Consider the following 21717-nt stretch of genomic DNA (forward strand, 5'->3'; position numbering starts at 1 on the left):
CTTCCCAACTATAAGAAAATTAATTTGCAATTTAATATTTCCACTTTTGAATGTGACCACGTGTTATTCTTTCCTTAAAAAATATATTGTCATATGCTATCGCAAAGTTTGATATAACTTTTCCTTCTTCATTTCTTATTTCAAACTCATAATCCCCTTCTATTATATTTCTCATTTTTCACTCATGCGTGTTCCTTTCCTTCTATTAAAATCATTTCGATTAACGAAATATTTTGTAATACCTCATCTATGTTAATACATCATAAAATATAGATCCCCTTTCTAACTACTATTTTATCCTTTAGCGAATTATCAACAACAATACCTACTTATCCTAACTTAAAACATGAATTTTTTATCATATTTGTTTTCTCTCCTACCCATTTTGTCTATTATACACATAAAATATTAATTCTTCTCATAATCATTGTATCTACTACTTCCATTGTTTTATCAGTGAGTGTTCCTAGATTTCATATTTCAAATCTTAAACAATTAGATTTTCTATAATATTTATTTTTACCCAACTTATGATGTGAAAACTCTTGTATATTTAATACTACACCTGAGTTCTCATGGAGATGTAGTGGTCCTTGTCAAAATATGACAGTCGAATCCAATAACGCATTCCTTACAAGGAACATTCTAGCATTAGCACAATAATTTAATAGATCCATTCATTGAATATTTACATGTAAGTCCATGCTGACTGACAACCTAATACACAACACTCACCCTTTTTCAATCGGACTTGGGACCGATTTTGCCATGTTTTATATATTGATAATAAAACTTACTATTCATAAAATGAAGACTCAATTTATCCTAATAAAAACTAACAACTAAATAACCTTTAAAAAATTCTTCCACTACTTCCTAACAAATACAACAAACTCTCAAATTTTGGCAACTTAGACAAGTTTAATTTTCCAACAATAATTTAAATAAGATTTAAAATCCTAATTGTGTTAGTTTGCGTGCATGCTAATTTAAAGTACCTACATTTACCAAGCTCTTCATGTAGCCAAATAAATATGCCTATGTTATAATCATATTACTAAACATAAGATCAAGGAACACAAGAGGAGGTCACTTGCATGAAGTCTTTGCTTATGAAGGTAGAAACACTTGGGATTTGGTAGAAAAAGGCCATTTGTCATCAATCCAAAAAACCTTTTACAGCAATCATAGGCCAAGTGGGTGAAAATGTGCAATTTCCCTCACCAAGTTCTTTATGCTATTCACCAATATCTCCTTATAGTTGAATAATAAACTGGATACATCTAAAAGTTCTCACTTTCAAGAACTACCTGTCCATCCATTTAAGAATATCATTTAACAGCAAAATCATGGTAACACTAGTAATTACATTAGCAGACATGTTGTTCATCAACTTGCTTTTACAAGAGACAGTAGGCTAGAGTATAAGTGGCTAAGGTCCATGAACTAGCTTAGTTTTTCTAGCTAGAAGAAGAGCACATGAGTTTCTAAAATAAAGAAGCTTTTTTTCCCCATAATTCTCATAGATTGGAAACTCCTAACTAAGATTATTAGTTTAATAAGTTAATCAATTCACAGGTCATCACAACATAGTGAGATGTGGATGCAATATTATGTGAAATTCCCTCATGCTAGCATAATATCAAAAATAATAATATAACTAAGAGCAATTAAAGATGAAAACTCACCAGATCTATAATCAGTATTGCTAATAACATTGGGCCTAACTAGTATTTCATATAGAAACAAAATGTTTACTTTGACAAAGAGAAATAAGTGAGAAGTCACTGACATACAAGAAACACAAATAGGAGAAAATCAAGATACAATAATGAGAACAGGGCAATAGAGGAACATTAACAAGGTCCTCGTAAACCAGGTTTTCAAGCTTGTAAAGAAAGCATTACCAGATTTAAAGCTCAAACTCCTCCTCCCTTAGTGCAGCTTCGGCTGCCTCCTCTTCATCATCATCGAGCACAAAGTACTCATTCCTCTCCTTTGGCCTGAACATATAAAACATGAAGACGTAAAAGGCAAAAGTCACAGTCTCCTCAGCCATCACACTTGCCCATCGGTACTTGTAGGATGTAATTGTTTTCAATGCATACACCACGATCCTGGTGAAGTACAAGTACCCAATGACAGCAATGTAAAACTTCCGGAAAAGAGTGAGCTTTGCGAGAGTCCGAGCTGCCTTCCCATCCGTTTTCGAAGTCTCCTTCAGAGTTCTTATTGACCAAATGATCGGGAACAAGACGGCACAGCAGCACGCAACGTCGATGAGAAGGAAGATCTGTTTCCATTTCACCCAACCCTTTAAGAAGGGTCCAGTCTCGCCGATCACCGCCGACGCAATGTTTGCAATGACCTGAAGTGGAATTACGATCGCGAGCACCTTCTTCTCGCGCTCCTGGAGGAAGGGCTTGAGGAAAGACCACCCGGTGCCGATGAGGACGATGACAGTGAACAAGAGGACACCTTTCACGAACTTGAAAACGTAGAAGAGGATGTCCCAACCATGGGGCGTGCCCGTAGAGCGGGTGTAGTGAAGGTCCTCAGCAGCGAAGAGGAGATCGAGGGCTTTAGCAAGCAAGAGGGCAGCCATAAGGAGGTGAATCCTGTGAGCATCGAGCCGGTTACGGAAGCAGATATAGGCCCAGGTGATGAGGCCAGCAAAGTAAGCAACGGAGAAGAAGGCGTAGATGGAGGGAACGGCGGACTGGCCGACGGAGAGGTAGTCGCGGGTGCCGTCCGGCCGGACGTTGTACATCTCGGTTCGGACCGTCATGGATACGAAGGCGTCGGGAGCGCAGTTGGCAAAGTAGAGACCGTACTCGTCGGGATGGGCCGGATGGCCGTCACGGCCGACCGCGAAGAGTTTGGTGAAGTTGTGGGAGGGGGTGGCGACGACCTCGTGGAAGGTGAAGAGCTGTTCGACGTAAGTGCTCTGGAGGGCGCAGCTGGGAAGGGGAGCGGGGCTCTGGTTAGGCTGCTCTGAGTCGTGGACCAACTGGAGCATCCTGGCGTCGGAGACGAGGAAGAAGCCGAAGAGTTCATCGGACGAAGAGGAGGGGAAGGAGACATTGGAGACGGTGACGGAGACTTCTCCGGAGACGGTGAAGCCGAACTCCTCGAAGAGGATGATGGCGCGGGAGTCGGAGGTGATCTTTAGGGTTTTGATCTCGGCGCCGGAAGGGGAGAAGAGGGAGAAGAGGAGCGGGATGAGCAGAAAGGGAGCGAGGCGGCCGAACATGGTGCTGATGGAGAACAGGCGACGGCGTGGAAAGGGGACGGGCGGAGAAGTCGCCGACCGGATCGAGATCGGCAGATCGGGCTGGAGGATGACGAAGGAGGAGAGGAGGAAAGCAGGCTTATCGGACGCTCCGCTGTCTATCGTGTCGTTTACGGAAGTCAACGTGACGACCACGGAAAATCAAACGGCTCAAATGGTTCAATCAACTCCGTTAGTCCTTAACGGCGTTAATTTATTTATTTATGCTCCTCGGTGCCTAAAGTATTAAATTTATCATTTTGACAACTTTTAAAATTATCATTTTAGCCTTAATATTATTAATTAAATAATGTTCCCACTCTCAGTGGCATTTTGGAAAAAAGTAAATATTATAAAGTTACGGGGTGATATGAAAAGTTTTTTCCGTTAAATTGCGTACATCTTGTACTCCCTATCGTACAGGTCGGCGTCGGAGGCGTCGCCGGACGCCGACCACGAGCGCGACCTACTGATGGACGACCGCCGTATGCTCCTCAGCTTCCTCTCCTCCATCCGGTGCGCGATCACCCAGTAGAGCATGGTCCCCAGAGTCGCCGCCATGATCACCGTGCCCATCACCGTCACCGCCACCGCTAGCGACCGTCCCTCCGCCCCCACTACGATGAAGCACAGCGCCAGGAACGACACGCTCAGCAGCACGCAGGCGGCCCACATCAGTTTGTTGATCACCGCCATCATCCTCCGCTTGGCACCCCGCTCGATGACCACCACCGACGTCTGCACCACCACCACCGCCAGCGAGATGAAAAGCGCCACCGCGTCGAACACGAAGAAGACCATGAACGGCAGCTGGTGCGCTACGTTGGCCTCCCCCAGCGTCAGCCCCGGCGCCATACCCTCGGAGTCCACGTACTCCCCCGGCACCGTGAAGATCGCCGCGAACGTCACCGACGCGATCAGCACCGCCACCACCGTCGTCGAGTTGATCGCGTTGTTCAGCCCCTCCTCGTGCAGCTTGTCAAGCCGCCGCGCGATCCCCTGCACCCGCCGCCGCGTCTGCCGCGTGTGCTCCATCTGCGACTGCACCTCGTGCTTTATGTCGCTCACCGTCTGCTTCAGTTCCCTCGCTTGGTTCCCCGCGGCTGCAGGCGGCGGTCGAACCGCCAGCGCCGTCGGCACCCCGCCAGCCACCAGCATTCCGGTGATCTTTTCATCCCCGATTTTCTCTGCCACGTCCAGCGCCGTCTCCCCTGTCTTGTTGATCGCCTTCTTCTCCACCGCCTCCGCCACCGCCTCCATCAATATCTTTATTATCTGCAACACAAAGATCACTTAATATTCCTTCAGCATCGTTCGCGACAAACTACTTTAATTAACTCACCGGAGCTCGGCATTTCCTGGCCGCGATATGCAACGGCGTGTCCCACTTCTTGTCGACGGTATTAAGCAGAGCCGGCTCGGCGGCGAGGAGCGCCTCCACCATCTCTGGGCTCGTCCCCTTGGCGGCCATGTGGAGCGCGGTCTGCCCTTTGTTATCCGTCCTCGTCGCGATCGCAGGCGTTTTCCTCAGCAGAGCCTTCGCCACCTCCAAGTGCCCGTTCCTCGACGCCGAGTGCAGCGCCGTCTTCCCGTTGCTCCTCGCGATCAGCGCGAGGCTGTTGTCGGCCGTCAGCAGAAGGTTCACCACCTCGATGTGGCCCTGCGCCGCCGCCGTGTGGAGCGCGGTGGTGTTCGTCAAGTCCACCGTCAAGGAGAGTTCCGGCAACGCGTCCAGCAGCACCTTCACCACCTCTGCTCGATCGAATTGTACAGGATGACGATAAAAAAAGGGATCTTTTGTGGAAATCTGCGATCCATCGGGTTAGAACGCGATACCTACGTCCCCTTGCTTGGCGGCGATGTGGAGGGCGTCGAAGCCATTCTTGGCCTTGACGCCGGCCATGGTGACGTCATGATGTTCGATCATCTCCTTCACCACGTCGACGTAGCCGTACTCGGCCGCGACGAACAGAGCAGTCTCCCCTGCTTGGTTCTGCTTGCCTAACAAAGCCTGTAATTCTTCGTCCTTCGCGTTGGAAATGAGCTCCTTCACCGCCGGCAAATTTCCGGACCTGGCGGCGGTGTGCAGGGGGGTGTCGTCCCTCTTTCCGGTGAGCTGCTTCGTCATCTTTTTCCGGCGAAAGCTCGGCTGCCGGACCGGCGGTTCCATGTTGTCGCCTCGTGATTTCTTCACCGAATTTTTGCGTAACGATCATGGATTTTGATGCCCCTGATTGAATGCTTTACAACGCCGAGAAAAGAATCGAAACAGATGGAGGGTGGAATTGTGCCGCTCTGGATCCTCTCCCTTAAATCATCCACATCCCCAATCAATTTTGAACAAGAACAGAGGAATATATCATTTTTCTTGCAAAAAATTTCTTTTTTTTTTTCTAGAAAAACTGGAAAGGATTGAATGAATGGATGATTATGAAACTTTTCGCGCGAAAAAAAAACAAAAAAGAAAAAAAAACAGATTGGAACAAGAAAAAAGGAGATTCAATACCTGTAAAAATCAAGGATCCAATGAGCAGACTTTAACCTCCTAATTCAATTCATGGAGAGTGGAAAGGGGCATCATTATTCAATCCAATGATGAAGAAGAAGAAGAAGCCCCAGTCTCCTATTTAAATGCAAATCAATCAAAGGACCAAGACATTTGCGTTCCTGTAAACTAACATAGAAATAGCTATGAAAAATTATACATATAAATTAGATTAAAAAATTATTTTTTCTCAAACCTTATATCTTCAATTTATTAAGATCAATTTGCCTAATTATATAATATGTTAGTTATTTTCAAAACATTTCTATAGTTTTTGATCTTTCTTTCATTATTTGCTCATACATAGTAATAATTATTTTGAGTTGAAAAATACTTGTGTATTTTTTTTTCTTTTAGAATATTCATCCTATTTGAAATTCAACAATGCAGAATCTTGAAAGAACAGATACCTGCAATCCTCTTGTTGCTTCTCAATGAGATCTATGGCGACCGGATTGATATGTGGATACATACTAGCAAATGACTTGGGAGGAAACTGAGGCAGGTGCTTCTTCAGGCAGAGGAAGCCAAGCTCAGCTTCTGTGGGAGTGCCAATAAGCTGAAAACAGATAGATCAATGGCTTCACAACACTACTCAAATAGCAGCCTTAGTTTCTACTTCCATCTTAACAAGTTCTAGGTTGTCAAAACTATGTGTTGTTGATAACAAAGTGAAACTTGTTACCATATAAAAGTTGGGTTGCATAAAAATTGTACAAAATCCCTTATCTTGATCATTACCTCTGTTATTAGACGCATCTGGTGCATATGGCCCCTCCCTGGGGAGAGCGGCTGCCTGTTCATCAACTCCATAAAAATGCACCCTACCAACCATAAATCGATGGCTGCAGCGTAATCCTTTGAGTTTCAGCAGCAGCTCTGACGCCCGGCCGGTACCACCTCAATCGCAGATCTTTGAGATCTCAAATCACGTTCAGCAGCAGTTTGCTTGGTTTCAGATCGATCTCTGTGGATCACATTGGCCGACTGTATATACTTCAATCCCCGAAGGATTTGATCATTTGATACAAAAAGAAATACCAAAAACAAAGAAAACAGATCATTTGAGTTAAAGAAACAGACATTGATGGATGAGACGGAGGAGGACGAAGCGGGAGCCCCGAATCATCCCCAAAACTCAGCATCGATCAATTTGGTACTTGATCGACTGACTACCACTCGATCCCGTGGGCGCTCCTGCCGATGGGTATGATCGGAGGCTGGTACTTCATCGTGACCTCGAACACGTTGCTGAAGATGTTATACTACAAGTGTCGTCCATCGTGAGCCGCTGAGATTGGGAAATCGTTCGTGGGAGCTCCATCCATCTCCGATTCGGAAGAAGAAGAAGAAGAAACTGAGGGAAACCCTTTTCGATTTCGATTGGATTCGATTCACCCTCCGCATGTATTTATAGTACCGGGAGAGGTGAGGGAGGGGGAAGGGAAAGGGAGGAAGAAGATGCGTTGACGGTAGGGATGGACCTGCCGTGGATCTGACGGTGGAGGAGGGCAGCGTGGGCTCGAGCGATAATTATGAATTGTAGATAACTAGTAATTAATAATTAATTTATCAATTTATTTAATGAATTAAATGTGGTAATTAATAATAAATTTATCAATTTATCAAAATTGGGCAACCAGTTTTTGCTTACGAACCTAATATGCATAATTTGGATGTTTTGTAACAAATATGAAATTTGAGGAGGTATTTCTCGAAAACTTGTATTTTTTTTATTTTAAAGGTATTTTGATAATTATTTTTTCTCACATATCTATCTTTCTACTGTTTAAAGGCACTTATAGAAAACTTGTAAAAACATCTATGTTTTTAAGCTAAAGTGCAACTCAATCGAACTCGTAGAGATTGATACGTAGAGATTGATACACTTCTATCATTATTGTAAATCTTCCATAATAATAATCATTGGTAACTATTGTCTAAAGCAAAAGCATGAACTTTGCATAACAATCATGAACTGTATCTATTATGAAACAACTCGATCAAATAAAAGGAAATGTTCATTTGTATCAACAAAATGTTCACTGTCGGACGTTACAAATGGAATAAAGATTTCCAAAGAATGAATTCTCTACTGAACCTATTTGTCTACAACCAGTGACATGAGTAAGGCCCAGAACGAATGCTAACTAATGAAATTAATACACGGTACAAGAGATAGCTCCATCTACAGAACTATTCAGCATACAAATGAAAGAGAGGGAGTGCATCTATGTGATTCTGTAAAATTATTGGGTTTTTTGATGAAGAAATAATGATTAGACGAGAAGAAGAGCTTACTGGCTCCTTGAACTAACTTCCCTTGTTGCGCTTCTTGGATTCACTGTAGAGGATTACTCCAATGACCGTAAGTGTGTAGCCTGCCATTCCTGTAAAGGAGACTGGGTTCTTGAATATTAAGATTGAGATGACTACTGCCACAGCTCCTTTTGCATTTCCTAGAACCTACAAGGAAACCATGAGCCAGGAATGTTACGTAACTCATGGAGCATGTCATCAAGGCTTGATAAAAATCGAGAAATAAGGATGGAAGAATTTTGTGTGCATACTTAAGTCTGTGAACTTGATTTTTGCATTCACAGGATTAGATTCATATCAAGAAAGCATAACATATCAAGAAGCAACTACTGGAGTAAACATGAACTGATTTTTTTTTCCTAGGAAATTAAAAGTTCAGTTAAAATTTGCTTTTGAAAAACTGTCTTACATGCCAATCTGGTTAGTCAGATTGTTACAATTGAACCTTGGTTCCTCTGGTAGAGCTTATTCCCTAGTTGCTGAATTGGTTGACAGTTGGCAAGGGAGTTTGCTCAATTGAGCAGATTAGTAGACATTCAAAATTTCCAATGTCTTTGAAAATAAAATTTTAAAAACTTATTTCAATAACTAACTGTAAGAAATCTATAACAGCTTAAAAGTTATGCATCTTTCAAAAAAATAATATGCACTTCCATGAAATAAGTAAGAAATAAAGCAGCGCGAGCAATGTTTCAACTTTCAACAAAGTATACCTGGAGTGTCAAAGCACTGGTATGCTTGGTGACCAGGAAATTGGTCAAGTTCACAAAATAGGCCAATGAAGAATTGATCAGCAGATACCATATAATATTGAAGTCTTTTCTAGCAAGTGCCAATGTAATGCCAACCACATTTTCCTCCATTATAATAGTTGCGGGAAGTAGAAAAACAACTGCTATTGGAGCCATATATAAAAGCAGATTCATAGAGTTCAACTTCTCCCTGAACATTAAGAGCTGATAAGAAGATAGAATATCATTTTTAATAAATTTACAAGTGACTATAACTCACCCTTCAGAGGACATCAATATTCCTTGCAACACTGACTTAAGTGCCCTAGCAGCAGTGGCACCAATGCACATAATAAAACCAAACAAATGAAAGCTTGGCTCCCCCTATAAAGTTGAACAGACCAAACTGTAAATATTCACATCTTGTATACTAATTTTTCTTTCAAAAGAAGACTGCAGAGAATATGGAGTCCATATGTTTAGGAAACCATTTGCTTGAACATAAAATACATGAATGGTGAACAGAATACTATCAAATTAGAACAGAGCACCAACAGAGAATCAGAGCCTAACAAACCCATGGCTACTTGACTCAATTATGCTGCTAACTTCCTTCCATCTCAACTAAGGCTAATCTATTTGTTTCATGTTATTTCCAAACACGGGTAAATGCAAACAACAGAAGCAGTTATACAATTTGCTGAATCTGTGAGACGTGCACAAATAGAAAGAATGACAATTAGGAACAGCGAAAAGCAGGCAAAGTGGAATGGCTGGGAATTCAGCTGGGTATGCCAAGGAATCTCCAAGCTAGAAACCAATTGATAACCATTCAGAAAACCTCTTCGTAAGCAATTGTTTTAAGAGGAACCAAAAGGAGATGCGAGGAGATGACTGATCATCAATACAAGCGTATTCAGCTACTTTGCACTAGAAACTTATCACAATAACAAGGAGGTGGATTCTCCATCAGATTCGAAGATCAAAATCACGCAACTGACTTCGTTTTTTTTCTCCTCGTTGATTTGCGTCATCCATGTATCTGCTGGTAGATAAATAATATAATATATAGATGACCCGAGCATTCTTGGGAACCGGGGGCATCTCTCAGATGAACCGCATATATGAATGGGCCTTGTCAAAAACACTTTTTTCTTCTTCTAAATTTACATGCTTAGAGAGTATAGATAGAACGAATTACAGCAACTGTAGAGTGTAGTTAAATTTCGAGCAAAAGCTAATGCAACCAAATAAACAGCAAAGCAGAGCACTCACCCCACTAGCGATAATAACACCGGCAACGACGGGCACGAGGGTAATGTACGTGAGCCACGATTCTTTCCGGAGCGTCATGAGGTAAGCAAACACAGCCGTGAAGAAGGGAGTAGTGGCACCAACGGCCTGGTTGAAAGAGACAGGAAGGTAGCGGAGGGAGATATTGCCGCTGACCACCGAGCCACAGAAGACGAGGCTGAGAGCGCTGATCTTGAGGAACTGGATGCGCGACCGTATGGACTGCATCGGCACGATCTTGAGCCAGGCAATGGCGACGTAGCTGAGAAGGGAGCATGCCATCATGTGGCACAAGGTGAGGAAGATCGGGTACTTGAACCCGTAGTTGCTGAGCAGGTACTTGTTGAGGAGGAGCACCCCGATGTTGGAGGCGTACCAGGCGGTGACGAGCCCGAGGGTGAAGAACCTTCCGTTGGCCGGCGAGGGCGGCACCGACACCGCCCTCGCGCTCATCTTGGCGGCCTCCGGGTCGTCTTCCCCGCCGCCGCTGCTGCTTCTCCTCATCCGGATCTACGCTGGCATGCGAGGAGAGGGCTCAAGGCTCCGGATCCAAGTGGGCTCTCGGATTGGCGAGTTCGTTGTCGATCGGCGGCCGACGAGATCCGTACCGGGGAAGGAAGAGCTGATGATTCGATCGGATCTGGGACGGAGAGGAAGGAAGCGAAGTGGCGGATGAAATCGAGGAGGGAAAAAGGGATAGATCCGGGAGAGCGAGGGAACGGATAGGGGATGGATTGCTATTTTATACGAGGAAGGAGAAGCGACGGTCACGGTAACGGTGACGGAGACTAAAATTCTTATTAAATTTATAAATAGATAAATAAATTCTCAAAATATGTATTGTCAAACCATTAACTAATCGAACAAATTCAAAAATATAAAAATTTGATAATATTTAAACAAATTAAACTTAAATTAAATTTGGAAAAAAAAATTAAATCAGACTTGAATAATTATTTTTCACAACTACGATGATATAATATCAAATCTTAAGATGTGAGACAATGAGTTTTTCAGATAAAAAATATGTTAGAAATTTAAATGGAAATAAAAGGTGGTAGAAGAAGGAAGTTCCTTTGTGAATGAGAATATAGTTTTACATTGGAAGTTTCAAGGCATAGTTGTTGGTTTATATTGTGTCACAGACATTGATATTATGAACAAATGCATAGGGAGAGACTCTCTCACGCATGGGTGCACGTGGGTGCAAATTCAGGGCCTGGATTGTACTGAATCAAGAGCGACTCGTGTGCAAGTGCAACCTGTGCATGTCAAATATCGGATCGGTCAGGACAAAATCATAAATGCAATTCATTTAGTCGACACAAGACGTCTCAACCACTCGCCCCTCTCGATAATCGATGACTTGACCATTCGATTGACTCAGCACCGTTGATCGAGAAAACACCAGCCTCTGCTGACAACTTAAAATTATCAGTTCAAGTCATCTCTACAAGATAAGTTGAATTGTCTTGTAATTTAATTAAGCAAAGAATTAATCTCTCCAGTAAAGATTGTCCAACAAAATATTCACACACAAAAGTCATCAAACTTGCTTAGTTTCTCTTTAGTATAAGATGAAATTTGTCACTCCAACAATTTCACACGATCGATTCTACAACGATATGTGAAGAGATAAATTAAGAAACTATAGTTAATTACGACAAAGAAGAATATTACCTCAACTTTATTAAAATTTGACCCTTATATACTTTAATAATTTTATTCTATCATAATCAACACAATTATATTCTTGAAACTACATACACAATCACACACTAAAGTAAAATGTATATTTTGTTTATTTATACGTGAGGATATAAATTGAAATTTTAAGTTTTTTATATTTTAACATGACGATATTTATGACACCTGTACTACGTGTGTTCAATAATTGACATCGATGTGAGCGGAAGCCAGACAACGGTCGATCGAGTAAAACCGCGGCCGGAATTTGATGGTCACGGGTCGAACTCGAACCGGTCGCCATCGGAGTTCGAACCGAACGTCTCCATTTCCGTGTCGCAATTTCCAAGGTCGCAATCAATGGCCCCCACACGTCCTACGTCACGTTTTTTTTTAATGAGTCTATAGTCATTAAGGGCATCCACCGCCGATATTTGGAGGGGATATTTGGAGAAATACCCCCATGCACCAAATATCCCCTATTGGAGGGGGGTGATTTGAAATCACCGGGCAAAACTCTTTGCCCGGTGATTTCCCCTTTTTTTTTAAATAAAAATTAATAAAATAAATAATTTTAATAGTTTAAATTAAATAAAAGAAAGGTATTAGGTGGGTGGTTGGGATAGTATTTATTATTGAGAAAATAGATAATGGTAATAGGTGGGACCCATAAATATTTAGTTTGTGTGATATTTGATTGTGAAAGTTGAGATATTTGAGGAAGGGGATATTTGATTGATGATGTGGACATGGGGACCACAAATATTTGGATGAAATATCCCGATGCACTGTGGATGCCCTAAGCATCAGCCGCCTTTACCGTTGCTCGTGGGACACTTGTCGGCACTTGCGCCAACTTGTACCGTGTCCCCTGCCTGCCACGCTCTCTACTTTTTTTCCTGTGTTATCTCTCCGCTTCCACCACTTTACCTTTCCCGCAAGGCTTTCCCTTTCTGCGAGCTTCTTCTTCTGCTTCTCTCGTCTTCCGATGAAGCTACGCGCCGACGAGTAGCCGCCGACAATGCTGCTCCCGAGGCTGGTCGCTTTGCTGCCGGTCGTCGTGCTTCTGGTGGCGGCGTGGACGGTTAGATGCGGCGAGGCGGTGGAGTTCAACTTCCGGTCGCTCACATTGGGGAGCCTCAAGCTGATCGGCGACGCGCACCTGAAGAACAACAGCATCCGCCTCTCCCGTGACCTCCCCGTCCCCAACTCCGGCGCCGGCCGCGCCCTCTACGCCGAGCCCGTGCGCGTCCGCCACCCCGCCACTCGACTGGCGCTCCCGTTCTCCACGTTTTTCTCTTTCTCCGTGGTGGATCTCAACCCCTCCTCCGACGGAGGCGGCCTCGCGTTCCTCCTCGCCCCCGACGACGACTCCGTCGGCGACGCCGGCGGGTTCCTTGGCCTCTTCAACGCGACTCCCGGCGGCTCCCCGGCCTCCGTCTTCGCGGTCGAGTTCGACACCAACATGGACGTTGAGTTCGAGGACATCAATGCGAACCACGTCGGGGTGGACCTCGGAAGTTTGGTGTCGGCGCGGGCCGCAGACCTGGACTCGACCTCGATTGACCTCAAGAGTGGAGACCTCATCAACGCGTGGATCGAGTACGGCGGCGCCTCCGCGGGAGGGCTGCTCGAGGTCTTCGTCTCCTACTCTACGCCTCGCCCCGTCGTTCCCGTACTCTCCTTCGAGGTGGATCTCGGAAAGTATGTGAACGAATTTGCTTTCGTCGGCTTCTCCGGATCCACTCAAGGGAGCACTGAGATCCACAGTGTCGAGTGGTGGAGCTTCTCCTCGCCCTCGATCGATGCTGCTCCGCCTTCAACGCCGCCCTCTCTGCCGCTGCCGCCGCCTGCCGCACCCATATTTCCCTTCTCGGTTTCCCCGCCGCCGCCCTCCCTGGCAGCTTCCGCCCCTGTGCCTATCGTTGCCCACGGACCGAGCATTGGCACAGTGCGGCCATCGTCAAGCTCGCCGTGCCAGAACAACGGATTGTGTCGTCAGGGCCCCGCTGCTGTCGCCGGCGTGGCTACGGCCGGCGTGTTCGTCGTCGCAGCGGCTGTCGCCGGCGTTGGATTCTGGGTATTCACCCGGAGGTCCAAGTCCCCTAAGAGATGGGAGAGCTTGGCTGGGACTTCCGAAATCGTGAACAATCCGAGGGAGTTCAGCTACAGAATGCTCCTCGCTGCAACTCGGAACTTCGATCCAGATCGCATCATCGGCCACGGGGCCTTCGGCACCGTCTACAAAGGGATAATCGCAGAGACTGGCGCAATGGTGGCCGTCAAAAGATGCATCCAAAACGGCAGCAGCACTAGCGACCAGCAGGCGAGAGAAGAATTCCTCTCGGAGCTTTCCATCATCGCCGACCTCCGGCACCGGAATTTGGTCCGCCTTCAAGGTTGGTGCCACGAGAAGGGCGAAATCCTCCTGGTCTACGACTACATGATCCATGGGAGTCTCGACAAGGCTTTGTTCGATCCAAAGGCGGCCCCTCTGGGGTGGCGGCACCGGCAGAAAGATACTAACCGGCGTGGCCTCCGCGCTCGCCTACCTCCACCGCGAGTGCGACCGTCAGGTGATCCACCGCGACGTCAAGTCCAGCAACGTGATGCTCGACGAGGGCTACCACGCTCGGCTCGGCGACTTCGGCCTTGCCCGCCAAGTCGAGCACGACAAGTCGCCCGACGCCACCGTGACGGCCGGAACGATGGGCTACCTCGCACCGGAGTACCTCCTCACAGGCTGTGCAACCGAGAAGACCGACGTCTTCAGCTTCGGCGCCGTTGTCCTCGAAGTGGCCTGCGGCCGTCGCCCCATCGACGGCGACAACAACACCCATAATAGGCGGCGCCGGCAGCAGCATCAGGAGGTGCAGCAATCTGGTGGAATGGGTGTGGGGTTTGCACGGCGACGGGAGGATACTGGAAGCAGTGGATCCCCGACTGGAAGGCGAATTCGACGAGGGGGAGATGAGGAGACTGCTACTCGTCGGCTTAGCCTGCTCGAACCCGGACTCCATGACGAGGCCCGCCATGAGGAATGTGGTGCAAATGCTCAACGGCGAGGCCGATCCCCCCTTCGTGCCGGCGTCGAAGCCATCAATGAGCTTCAGCACCAATCAACAGTTGCTTCTCAGTCTCCAGGACAGCGTCTCCGACTACAACGCCATGGGGCTGAACCTATCCATGTACTCATCATCTTCTTCCTCCTCTTTGAGGAGCACACTGAGAGGCGGCGGTGGCGGCACCGGCACCGGCACCGGCAACGAGCCTTAGGCTCTGATAAATGGGTACGAAATCTCTACATAATTCACCAATTTCAGTATATATTACACATGCAATAACCTATTTGTTCTGAATCAATTGTTTCCATTAACACATGAGTTTAGGCATCTCCATAACAATTATGATCATAGAATGAGCTTAACTTTCATGTTCTGATAGTGACAATCAAATTAAAATATGTTTTTGATTCATGAATGATGAGTAATTAGGTATATAGTGACTGAGGATAGTGATAGGTGTGTAGGAGGTGAGAGCTATGTGGTGTTCTTGTGAATTCCCTCTGTTTTATTAGTTAGTTCTTTTGTTCTTGAGCCAAAGTGGTCCTTTTGTCTTAGTTGTTGTCTACTTGTCATGTTAGTGTGTGAAGATGTTTTGTGACGACAACACGAAAGCCTCTCGGTCTTCCATATCGGTGGCTCGGAGCAGTCTCAGTGTTTCAAATGGCATGGGAGGGGGCTCTTGATGCCCTATTCTAGCATTCTCCTAGTTTAACTCTCCCTTCTAGCTCACACTCAAACCCCAATTTAACCGGAACAATCTTACCGATGCTCCTTCGATCCTCATCCTCTGGCTTTGTAGTGATGAAGAAGAAGCCATTGAGATGGAACCTTATTCTTTTGTTCTTGAGTCAAAGTGGTCCTTTTGTCTTAGTTGTTGTCTACTTGCCATGTTAGTGTGTGAAGATGTTTTGTGATGACAACAAAAGCCTCTCGGTCTTCCATATCGGTGGCTCGGAGCAGTCTCAGTGTTTAACTCTCTTGATGCCCTATTCTAGCATTCTCCTAGTTTAACTCCATTCTAGCTCACACTCAACCCCCAATTTAACCGGAGCAATCTTACCGATGCTCCTTCGATCCTCATCCTCCGGCTTTGTAGTGATGAAGAAGAAGCCATTGAGATGGAACCTTATTCTTTGATACTTGTGTATGAGTTTTTTTGGTGTAGGTTGATTAGGATTGTCTACTCGAAGGATGTTGTTATTATCGGTATCGTTGTTATCGACTTGTTTTGACACCTCTGACTATTATATCGAACGATTTAACGATATTGTTGCCACTCGAAACAGAGGATTACTTTGCATCTTAAGTAGCTTAGAGACACTTAAAGGCACAATTGAGGGCAGTGTGGTTGGTGACCAATGTATGTGTATATAGTTCTTTTGGAACAAACAAACAAAAGGGCACACCTTTCTTCTTTTTAGGTTCTTCCCCTTTCAGTAGAAATGTAAATCTAGATTGTGGCTGCCCAAGATCTGGCTTGATTTAGATTGTGCCCGATGCAACCCGCGAAAAAATAAATTATTTAGTATCGAGCTCAGTTCAATCGGGTCCATGGGTTAGGCTAGGCAAGAGGGGTTTTGCCCGCGAGGAGGGGACTAATGTTTGCGAGAATGAATTCTACCCACTTCAAAGAAGAGAATAAGTAAACCTGTCTAATCCCTACGAGTGTAGTGCATTTTAGACGTCCGTCACAGGTCGCCTTTAGATTATGTGAAGGAAGATAAATCACGAGGTTAGTTTATAGTCGACTATCAAATAGTTAAGGAATGAGAGATTTTTTTCTTCAAGGGCATGCGGCCATCGAAAATTGATCTCTTATCCCGTATCATATTTTATTTATAATATTTGAGGAAGTATCCATGTTTTTTAATTGATGGACTTGGTGGATTAATTTGGAATTGAATCAACTCTCCATGCCTCCTCCCCTCCCCTCTAGTAAACATGTTTTTTTTAACTAACTTTGCTTTCAAAAGACTTTGGAAAATAATTCAATTCACCCCTCAAGATTTACATAATGTTTTAAAATGTTCTTAGAGTTTTAAAATCATCAAAATGATCCTCATAATTAAATTTTTTTATCATTTAACTTCACTTTTAAGGCAAAAAAAAAATAAGTTCCTTATTTTCCTTCTCATTCAAAGGGTATCTTATGTTTTAAAAAATTGTTAAAAGGGTTTCTCGACCTATTTACTATGACGTGTAATATTTTTAATCAAAACTCATATTTTATAATAATTTTAATCACAATCTCTATAATAGTTAGGGGTGTCAAAAATGGATCAAACTCATTAATCCGATCCAATTTGAAAAAATAGATTGGGTTTGAGAGTTTTCAAGGTTGGATTGAAGATTTTAGATTGGATTAAATTTAGATTGGATATGAGTCAAGTTTGGATTATCCAGATTGAGTCAAATTTAAATTTTAAGAGATTTTTTTAGATTAAATTAAATCTTATTTTAAAAATTAAAATATTTCATGCAATATTAATATGATAATATTAAAATATTAAAATAAAAATAAAGAATTATATAAATAATAATAGTAATAATAATAATAATAATAAATTCTTAGATTTTTGGAGTTTTTGGGATTGATGAGTTATACAGGTTCGAATGTAGAATTTAAGATTGAATTTGAATTTGAATTGAAATTTTTTAATAATATTTTATTTTAATTTGATCTTAAAATTTTAAATTCATTCGAATTGACACCCTTGATAATAGTGGTGATGTAATTTTGATCTCTGTTTGCTATGTTGGAATAAAATATTTTGATATAACAATTCTCGTAATAATTTGTATTTTATATTATTGTAATTTCAATTAAAATTATTATGATACTACTGCAATAAGAATACTTTTGAAATAAAAATAGGATAAATATCCTTTTAATATTTTTTTAATAAGTTGATAACGAAAATAAGAGGCACCGTTTTAATGTTATCTAAACTTTATATTATGAGCTGCATTTTGACAATTTCAATACATTAAGGACGTTTTGAAATAATGTATAAAACTTGGGGGGGGGTTGTAAATAAAATTTTCGCAGAGACTTCTTTCTCTCTCGTTCAAACCGATTTCAAATATTCCGCCCGTTACCGTACCTTCCCCCAAATTCGAAACCCTAATTCGCTGTCTCCTTCGCCATGGATGCTCTTCCCACCCGCTTCGCAGGTAATCTCGCCTTCTCTCTCGCCAGATCCTGTCGCTATTCGACTCACACTGATCGAGTTAATGGCTATCGGTTTCGCATTCATTTTGCGATGCCGCTAATTTGGCAGGCAAACGCAGGACGGGGACGAAGTCCTCGGGGAAAAATGGCGAGGGCGCCATGCCGACAAATAAACCCCCATGGCAGAGCGTCACTGCCGCTCAACCTCAAATCAAGTAGGAAAAAGATCATCTTGATCGTGATGTGATGGTAATCTCGCAATTCTTCGATGTTATACATTTTTTTTCCTCTCAGGCCGAAGCGTGCTTTTGGCGTCCCCAGAAGCACGAACGTTCCGGTCGAAAAACCTCTCTTGATTTCCAAGACGCGGAAAGTTCCAGCTGCAGCGAAGAAGACTTCGAATCCAGATCCTGCGGCGGCGACGACGACAAATGCAGCGGCAGTTGTTGGTAAGAAGAAACCCCAAGTCGCTTTACGAGAACCGAAGAAGGCAGTAGCTGAAGGAGGCGAAGACGATGAGCCCGAAGAGATGGTCCGCACCCCGACGGCATCGATCAAGCCTGCTGCTGCGTCGGGCACGCCTTACCTTACCGCTCAGAACTGCAGCAAGTGCAGGCTCGACGAGCTCGAGTCTTCAACATACTGGCTCCGGCAGATAAGATTGGCTGAATCCACAGGAAAGCATTTCGTGGCTGCGGCCTTCTTCAACCTTGCACTAGAATGCCATGCCCAGGTTTGTCGAATTTTTCATGATCTTCACTTGAAAGCCTAGAAAATTTGAACTTTTTATCTAAAAAAAATCTCTTTTTTTTTTTTCCTTTCTAGCCATTCTATAAACTCCGAAATGAGCTCAGGCATTATGTGAAGCGACATCGAGTCAGTTCTGTGGAATCGATTTGGACCAATTTGTCTCAGGGTTATGGACTCACTAAGGAGAAGTTAGTTTATGATTCACCCGATCTTGCTCAAAGTAGTTGTCTTTTGTCTGAAATGAACAATTTGATTGCTAATCCTGATGCCAAATTATGTACTGGTGGCCAGTTTCATGATTCCTCATCTGAAAAGGATGATCGAGAACTCAGTTCCGGAATGCTAGATCGTGATGCTCTCGAAGATGAATGCTCAAAGCATGAAGACGAGAGGTTTCGGGAACTGGCAGAGGTCAAAGTTGATCATAATGATGAACATGAATACAAAATGGAAGAATCTAAGAGTATGTCGGTCGACAATTTAACAGCGAATGAATGTTGTGCTCTTGCCAGCATATCTGATGCGCCTGCTAGATTTCCGGGCAGCAAAAGTTCAGAGAAGAAATCCGGAATTTGTTCAAATAGTTCTTCCCAACCAATCATGACACCAACATCTTGCCCTTCTACTAGCAAAGGCAAGGAGAATTTTAGGGGAAACAGAGAAAACTTCAAGGGTTCAGCCAACAATTCGGTAAAACACAACGATGGCAGCGGGAAAACGAGTGTGCAGATCTCAAACAGCAAAGAAGAAGGAAATAATAAATCCAGTCCCAAGTAAGCAATTTTTTTTCCATTTTATTAAAGGATTCACATGCTTCATTTCTTTATTTACATCATTTTGTCATATATTAATATCATCTAAAACCAAGATACTTACAAATGTTTGAGCAAAATACAAGTAAACCAATTTCTGTAAGTAGTTGAGAGGTAAAATTTTCCTGTTTTATAAACTTATCATGTTACCAACAAAAGGAAAAGTCCAAATTGGATCTAATTATGTTCATTTCTTCATTAGCATGATGCTAATGCAATAATTGAAATGAGGGTTTAAGAATTTGATAACAACTAACAATGATTTATGTACAGCTAGATGATGCTTGGTGAAACATAGTGGAGCAGTACAGAATAATTTATATAAAAGCAGAAAGTTATATATGAAGAAGACAATGCTTAGATATTATCCATGAAAAATTTCAAGTCTGGTCAAATGAAGCTTGGCTCTTCTTCAAAGAAGAACATGTTTATAGCATTGGAAAATAACAAAAGTCAACAAATGACCAAAAACAAGATCCTTATTTCCTCCAAATTCAAACAGTTGAATAAGTCATATCCTCAAAACTCTTAATCAGAGCCAAATCAAAGAGATATGCAACATATAGCAAGAAACTATAGTTGCATATTTGCATTATACAACGGTTGAGGTTAACTATCCAATCTAGTATCAAGAAAGAGAAAAATGTAGTTGCTTGTGTAGTTAAATTCCTATTTTTTATCGCAATTAAGTTGGTCAATTGAAATTTTGCATGCTTTGTTTTGTGGTTCTAGTGCTTTGCTTCTAATTATTTGCGTTAAGACATCTGCTAAACTTCTCTTTTGTCATATGGCTTCTACCTTTTGTAGCAGGAAGCAAGCATGAGCTTCATCAAAGATTTCTTGATCAAGATTCTTGTTGCGACATCACAATCGATTCTGTTATTATAGTTTAGGTGTGCAAGGGCAACATTTGTGTACGGGTTGTGATTTTAATGATTCTTGTTTTCTCAAGGAGTCATTATTGATTTACTAGGCTTATTTGAGCATGTGTAATATCAATTGAATGTTGATCATGTTAATCAACTTCATATGGTTGAGATATTGAAGAGGAATTACAATGTCTGCATAAATAGCATTCTTTATTTCTTTTCACATAACATTTTCATTTTTAATACATTTGATTTTTTTTTAATGTGTGCTTATACGTGAGTTTGCATATTATTTATTATTATTGTGAAGAGAAATATTGATACAACAATAAAATTATTATTATATGATTTAATGATCATACGTTTGAATTGTGAAAATAACTTTTGGCATCAGATTATCTTTTATTTATTTATTTTTTTTGTATGTGTGTATTTGATGTTTTTTTGCGGCAAAAGATCATAGAAAACACTTAATCTAATTGATCCAAATATAATTTATATAAAATTAAATGAAAGGAGAAATCCAAATAGTAGTTTCATTAAAACATCTTATTTAAACACTAACTATAGAGTGACTCATTCATATCTTCAGATTTATTTTGATTGTCGATAAAAAATTTTATATGGCTTAATCGATCACTTATAAAATTAATCGATTCTATATATATATATATATATATATAAAAGACATTAATGATATTTAAAATTTTTAAATCACTCTCTACATGCTCATAATTTCATAGATAACATCACACAATAAGGCTTTAGTGAAGAACAAAGGTAACGAAATTCAACCGCATCAAGCGATTGCATCATAATCAATGGAAGGAACATACTCAATTTTAGTTCGATTAAATGGAGTAACTCATTACAAACCAAATTAATCCATTAAAAATTCATCATATAATAGACAGATCGACCTGCCATTTTAATAAATTAAAAAAATTTCAATTCAATCCAACTCAAAATTAAAATATACATAAAATATATATTAAGTAAACTCACATGCCTATTAAAATATATATATATATAATTAAAATTTTTATATTTGAATTATAAATTAAATAAATTAATCCTACAAATCTATAAAAAATAATATATATATATATAATATTAAAAATTTTAAATTTGATTGTGGATTAGATGAATTCAACTCACGAATCTATTAAAATTCACTTTTATTTTAAATTTAAAAAAAAACCAC

At 42.2% G+C, this 21717-nt stretch overlaps 5 protein-coding genes across 5 annotated transcripts; 2 read left to right on the forward strand and 3 right to left on the reverse strand.

Moving 5' to 3' along the window:
- Window positions 1-1717: 1717 nt before the first annotated feature.
- LOC141832222 (protein CANDIDATE G-PROTEIN COUPLED RECEPTOR 7-like) lies at window positions 1718-3416 on the reverse strand. Its single transcript, XM_074719712.1, has one exon. It carries the CDS (start codon window positions 3251-3253, stop codon window positions 1913-1915), a length of 1341 nt encoding a protein of 446 aa, XP_074575813.1. The 5' UTR covers window positions 3254-3416; the 3' UTR covers window positions 1718-1912.
- A 226-nt stretch (window positions 3417-3642) lies between these two features.
- On the reverse strand, window positions 3643-5848 carry LOC141832265 (ankyrin repeat-containing protein At5g02620-like). Its single transcript, XM_074719761.1, has 4 exons — window positions 5778-5848; window positions 5108-5579; window positions 4614-5023; window positions 3643-4546 (listed from the first exon to the last, which is right to left on the reverse strand). The coding sequence occupies exons 2-4, from the start codon at window positions 5439-5441 to the stop codon at window positions 3659-3661; spliced, it is 1632 nt and encodes a 543-aa protein (XP_074575862.1). The 5' UTR covers window positions 5442-5579; window positions 5778-5848; the 3' UTR covers window positions 3643-3658.
- Window positions 5849-7824: 1976 nt separating this feature from the next.
- LOC141832060 (putative sugar phosphate/phosphate translocator At3g11320) lies at window positions 7825-10858 on the reverse strand. The gene is made up of 4 exons (XM_074719531.1): window positions 10142-10858; window positions 9147-9250; window positions 8849-9077; window positions 7825-8282 (listed from the first exon to the last, which is right to left on the reverse strand). The coding sequence occupies exons 1-4, from the start codon at window positions 10661-10663 to the stop codon at window positions 8130-8132; spliced, it is 1008 nt and encodes a 335-aa protein (XP_074575632.1). The 5' UTR covers window positions 10664-10858; the 3' UTR covers window positions 7825-8129.
- Window positions 10859-12866: 2008 nt separating this feature from the next.
- Window positions 12867-15232, forward strand: LOC141832059 (L-type lectin-domain containing receptor kinase VIII.1-like). Its single transcript, XM_074719530.1, is given in 3 exon segments — window positions 12867-14357; window positions 14359-14684; window positions 14686-15232. Coding segments are annotated over 3 exon segments (2253 nt in total). The 3' UTR covers window positions 15122-15232.
- A 2824-nt stretch (window positions 15233-18056) lies between these two features.
- On the forward strand, window positions 18057-20514 carry LOC141831364 (uncharacterized). The gene is made up of 5 exons (XM_074718720.1): window positions 18057-18084; window positions 18192-18297; window positions 18377-18815; window positions 18908-19605; window positions 20455-20514. The coding sequence occupies exons 1-5, from the start codon at window positions 18057-18059 to the stop codon at window positions 20465-20467; spliced, it is 1284 nt and encodes a 427-aa protein (XP_074574821.1). The 3' UTR covers window positions 20468-20514.
- The last annotated feature ends 1203 nt before the right edge of the window (window positions 20515-21717 follow it).

Source organism: Curcuma longa, chromosome 7, assembly GCF_044706935.1.
Source record: "Curcuma longa cultivar G26 ecotype Majalengka, Jawa Barat chromosome 7, ITB_CL_G26_1.1, whole genome shotgun sequence".
In the NCBI taxonomy this organism is placed as follows: Eukaryota; Viridiplantae; Streptophyta; class Magnoliopsida; order Zingiberales; family Zingiberaceae; genus Curcuma; species Curcuma longa.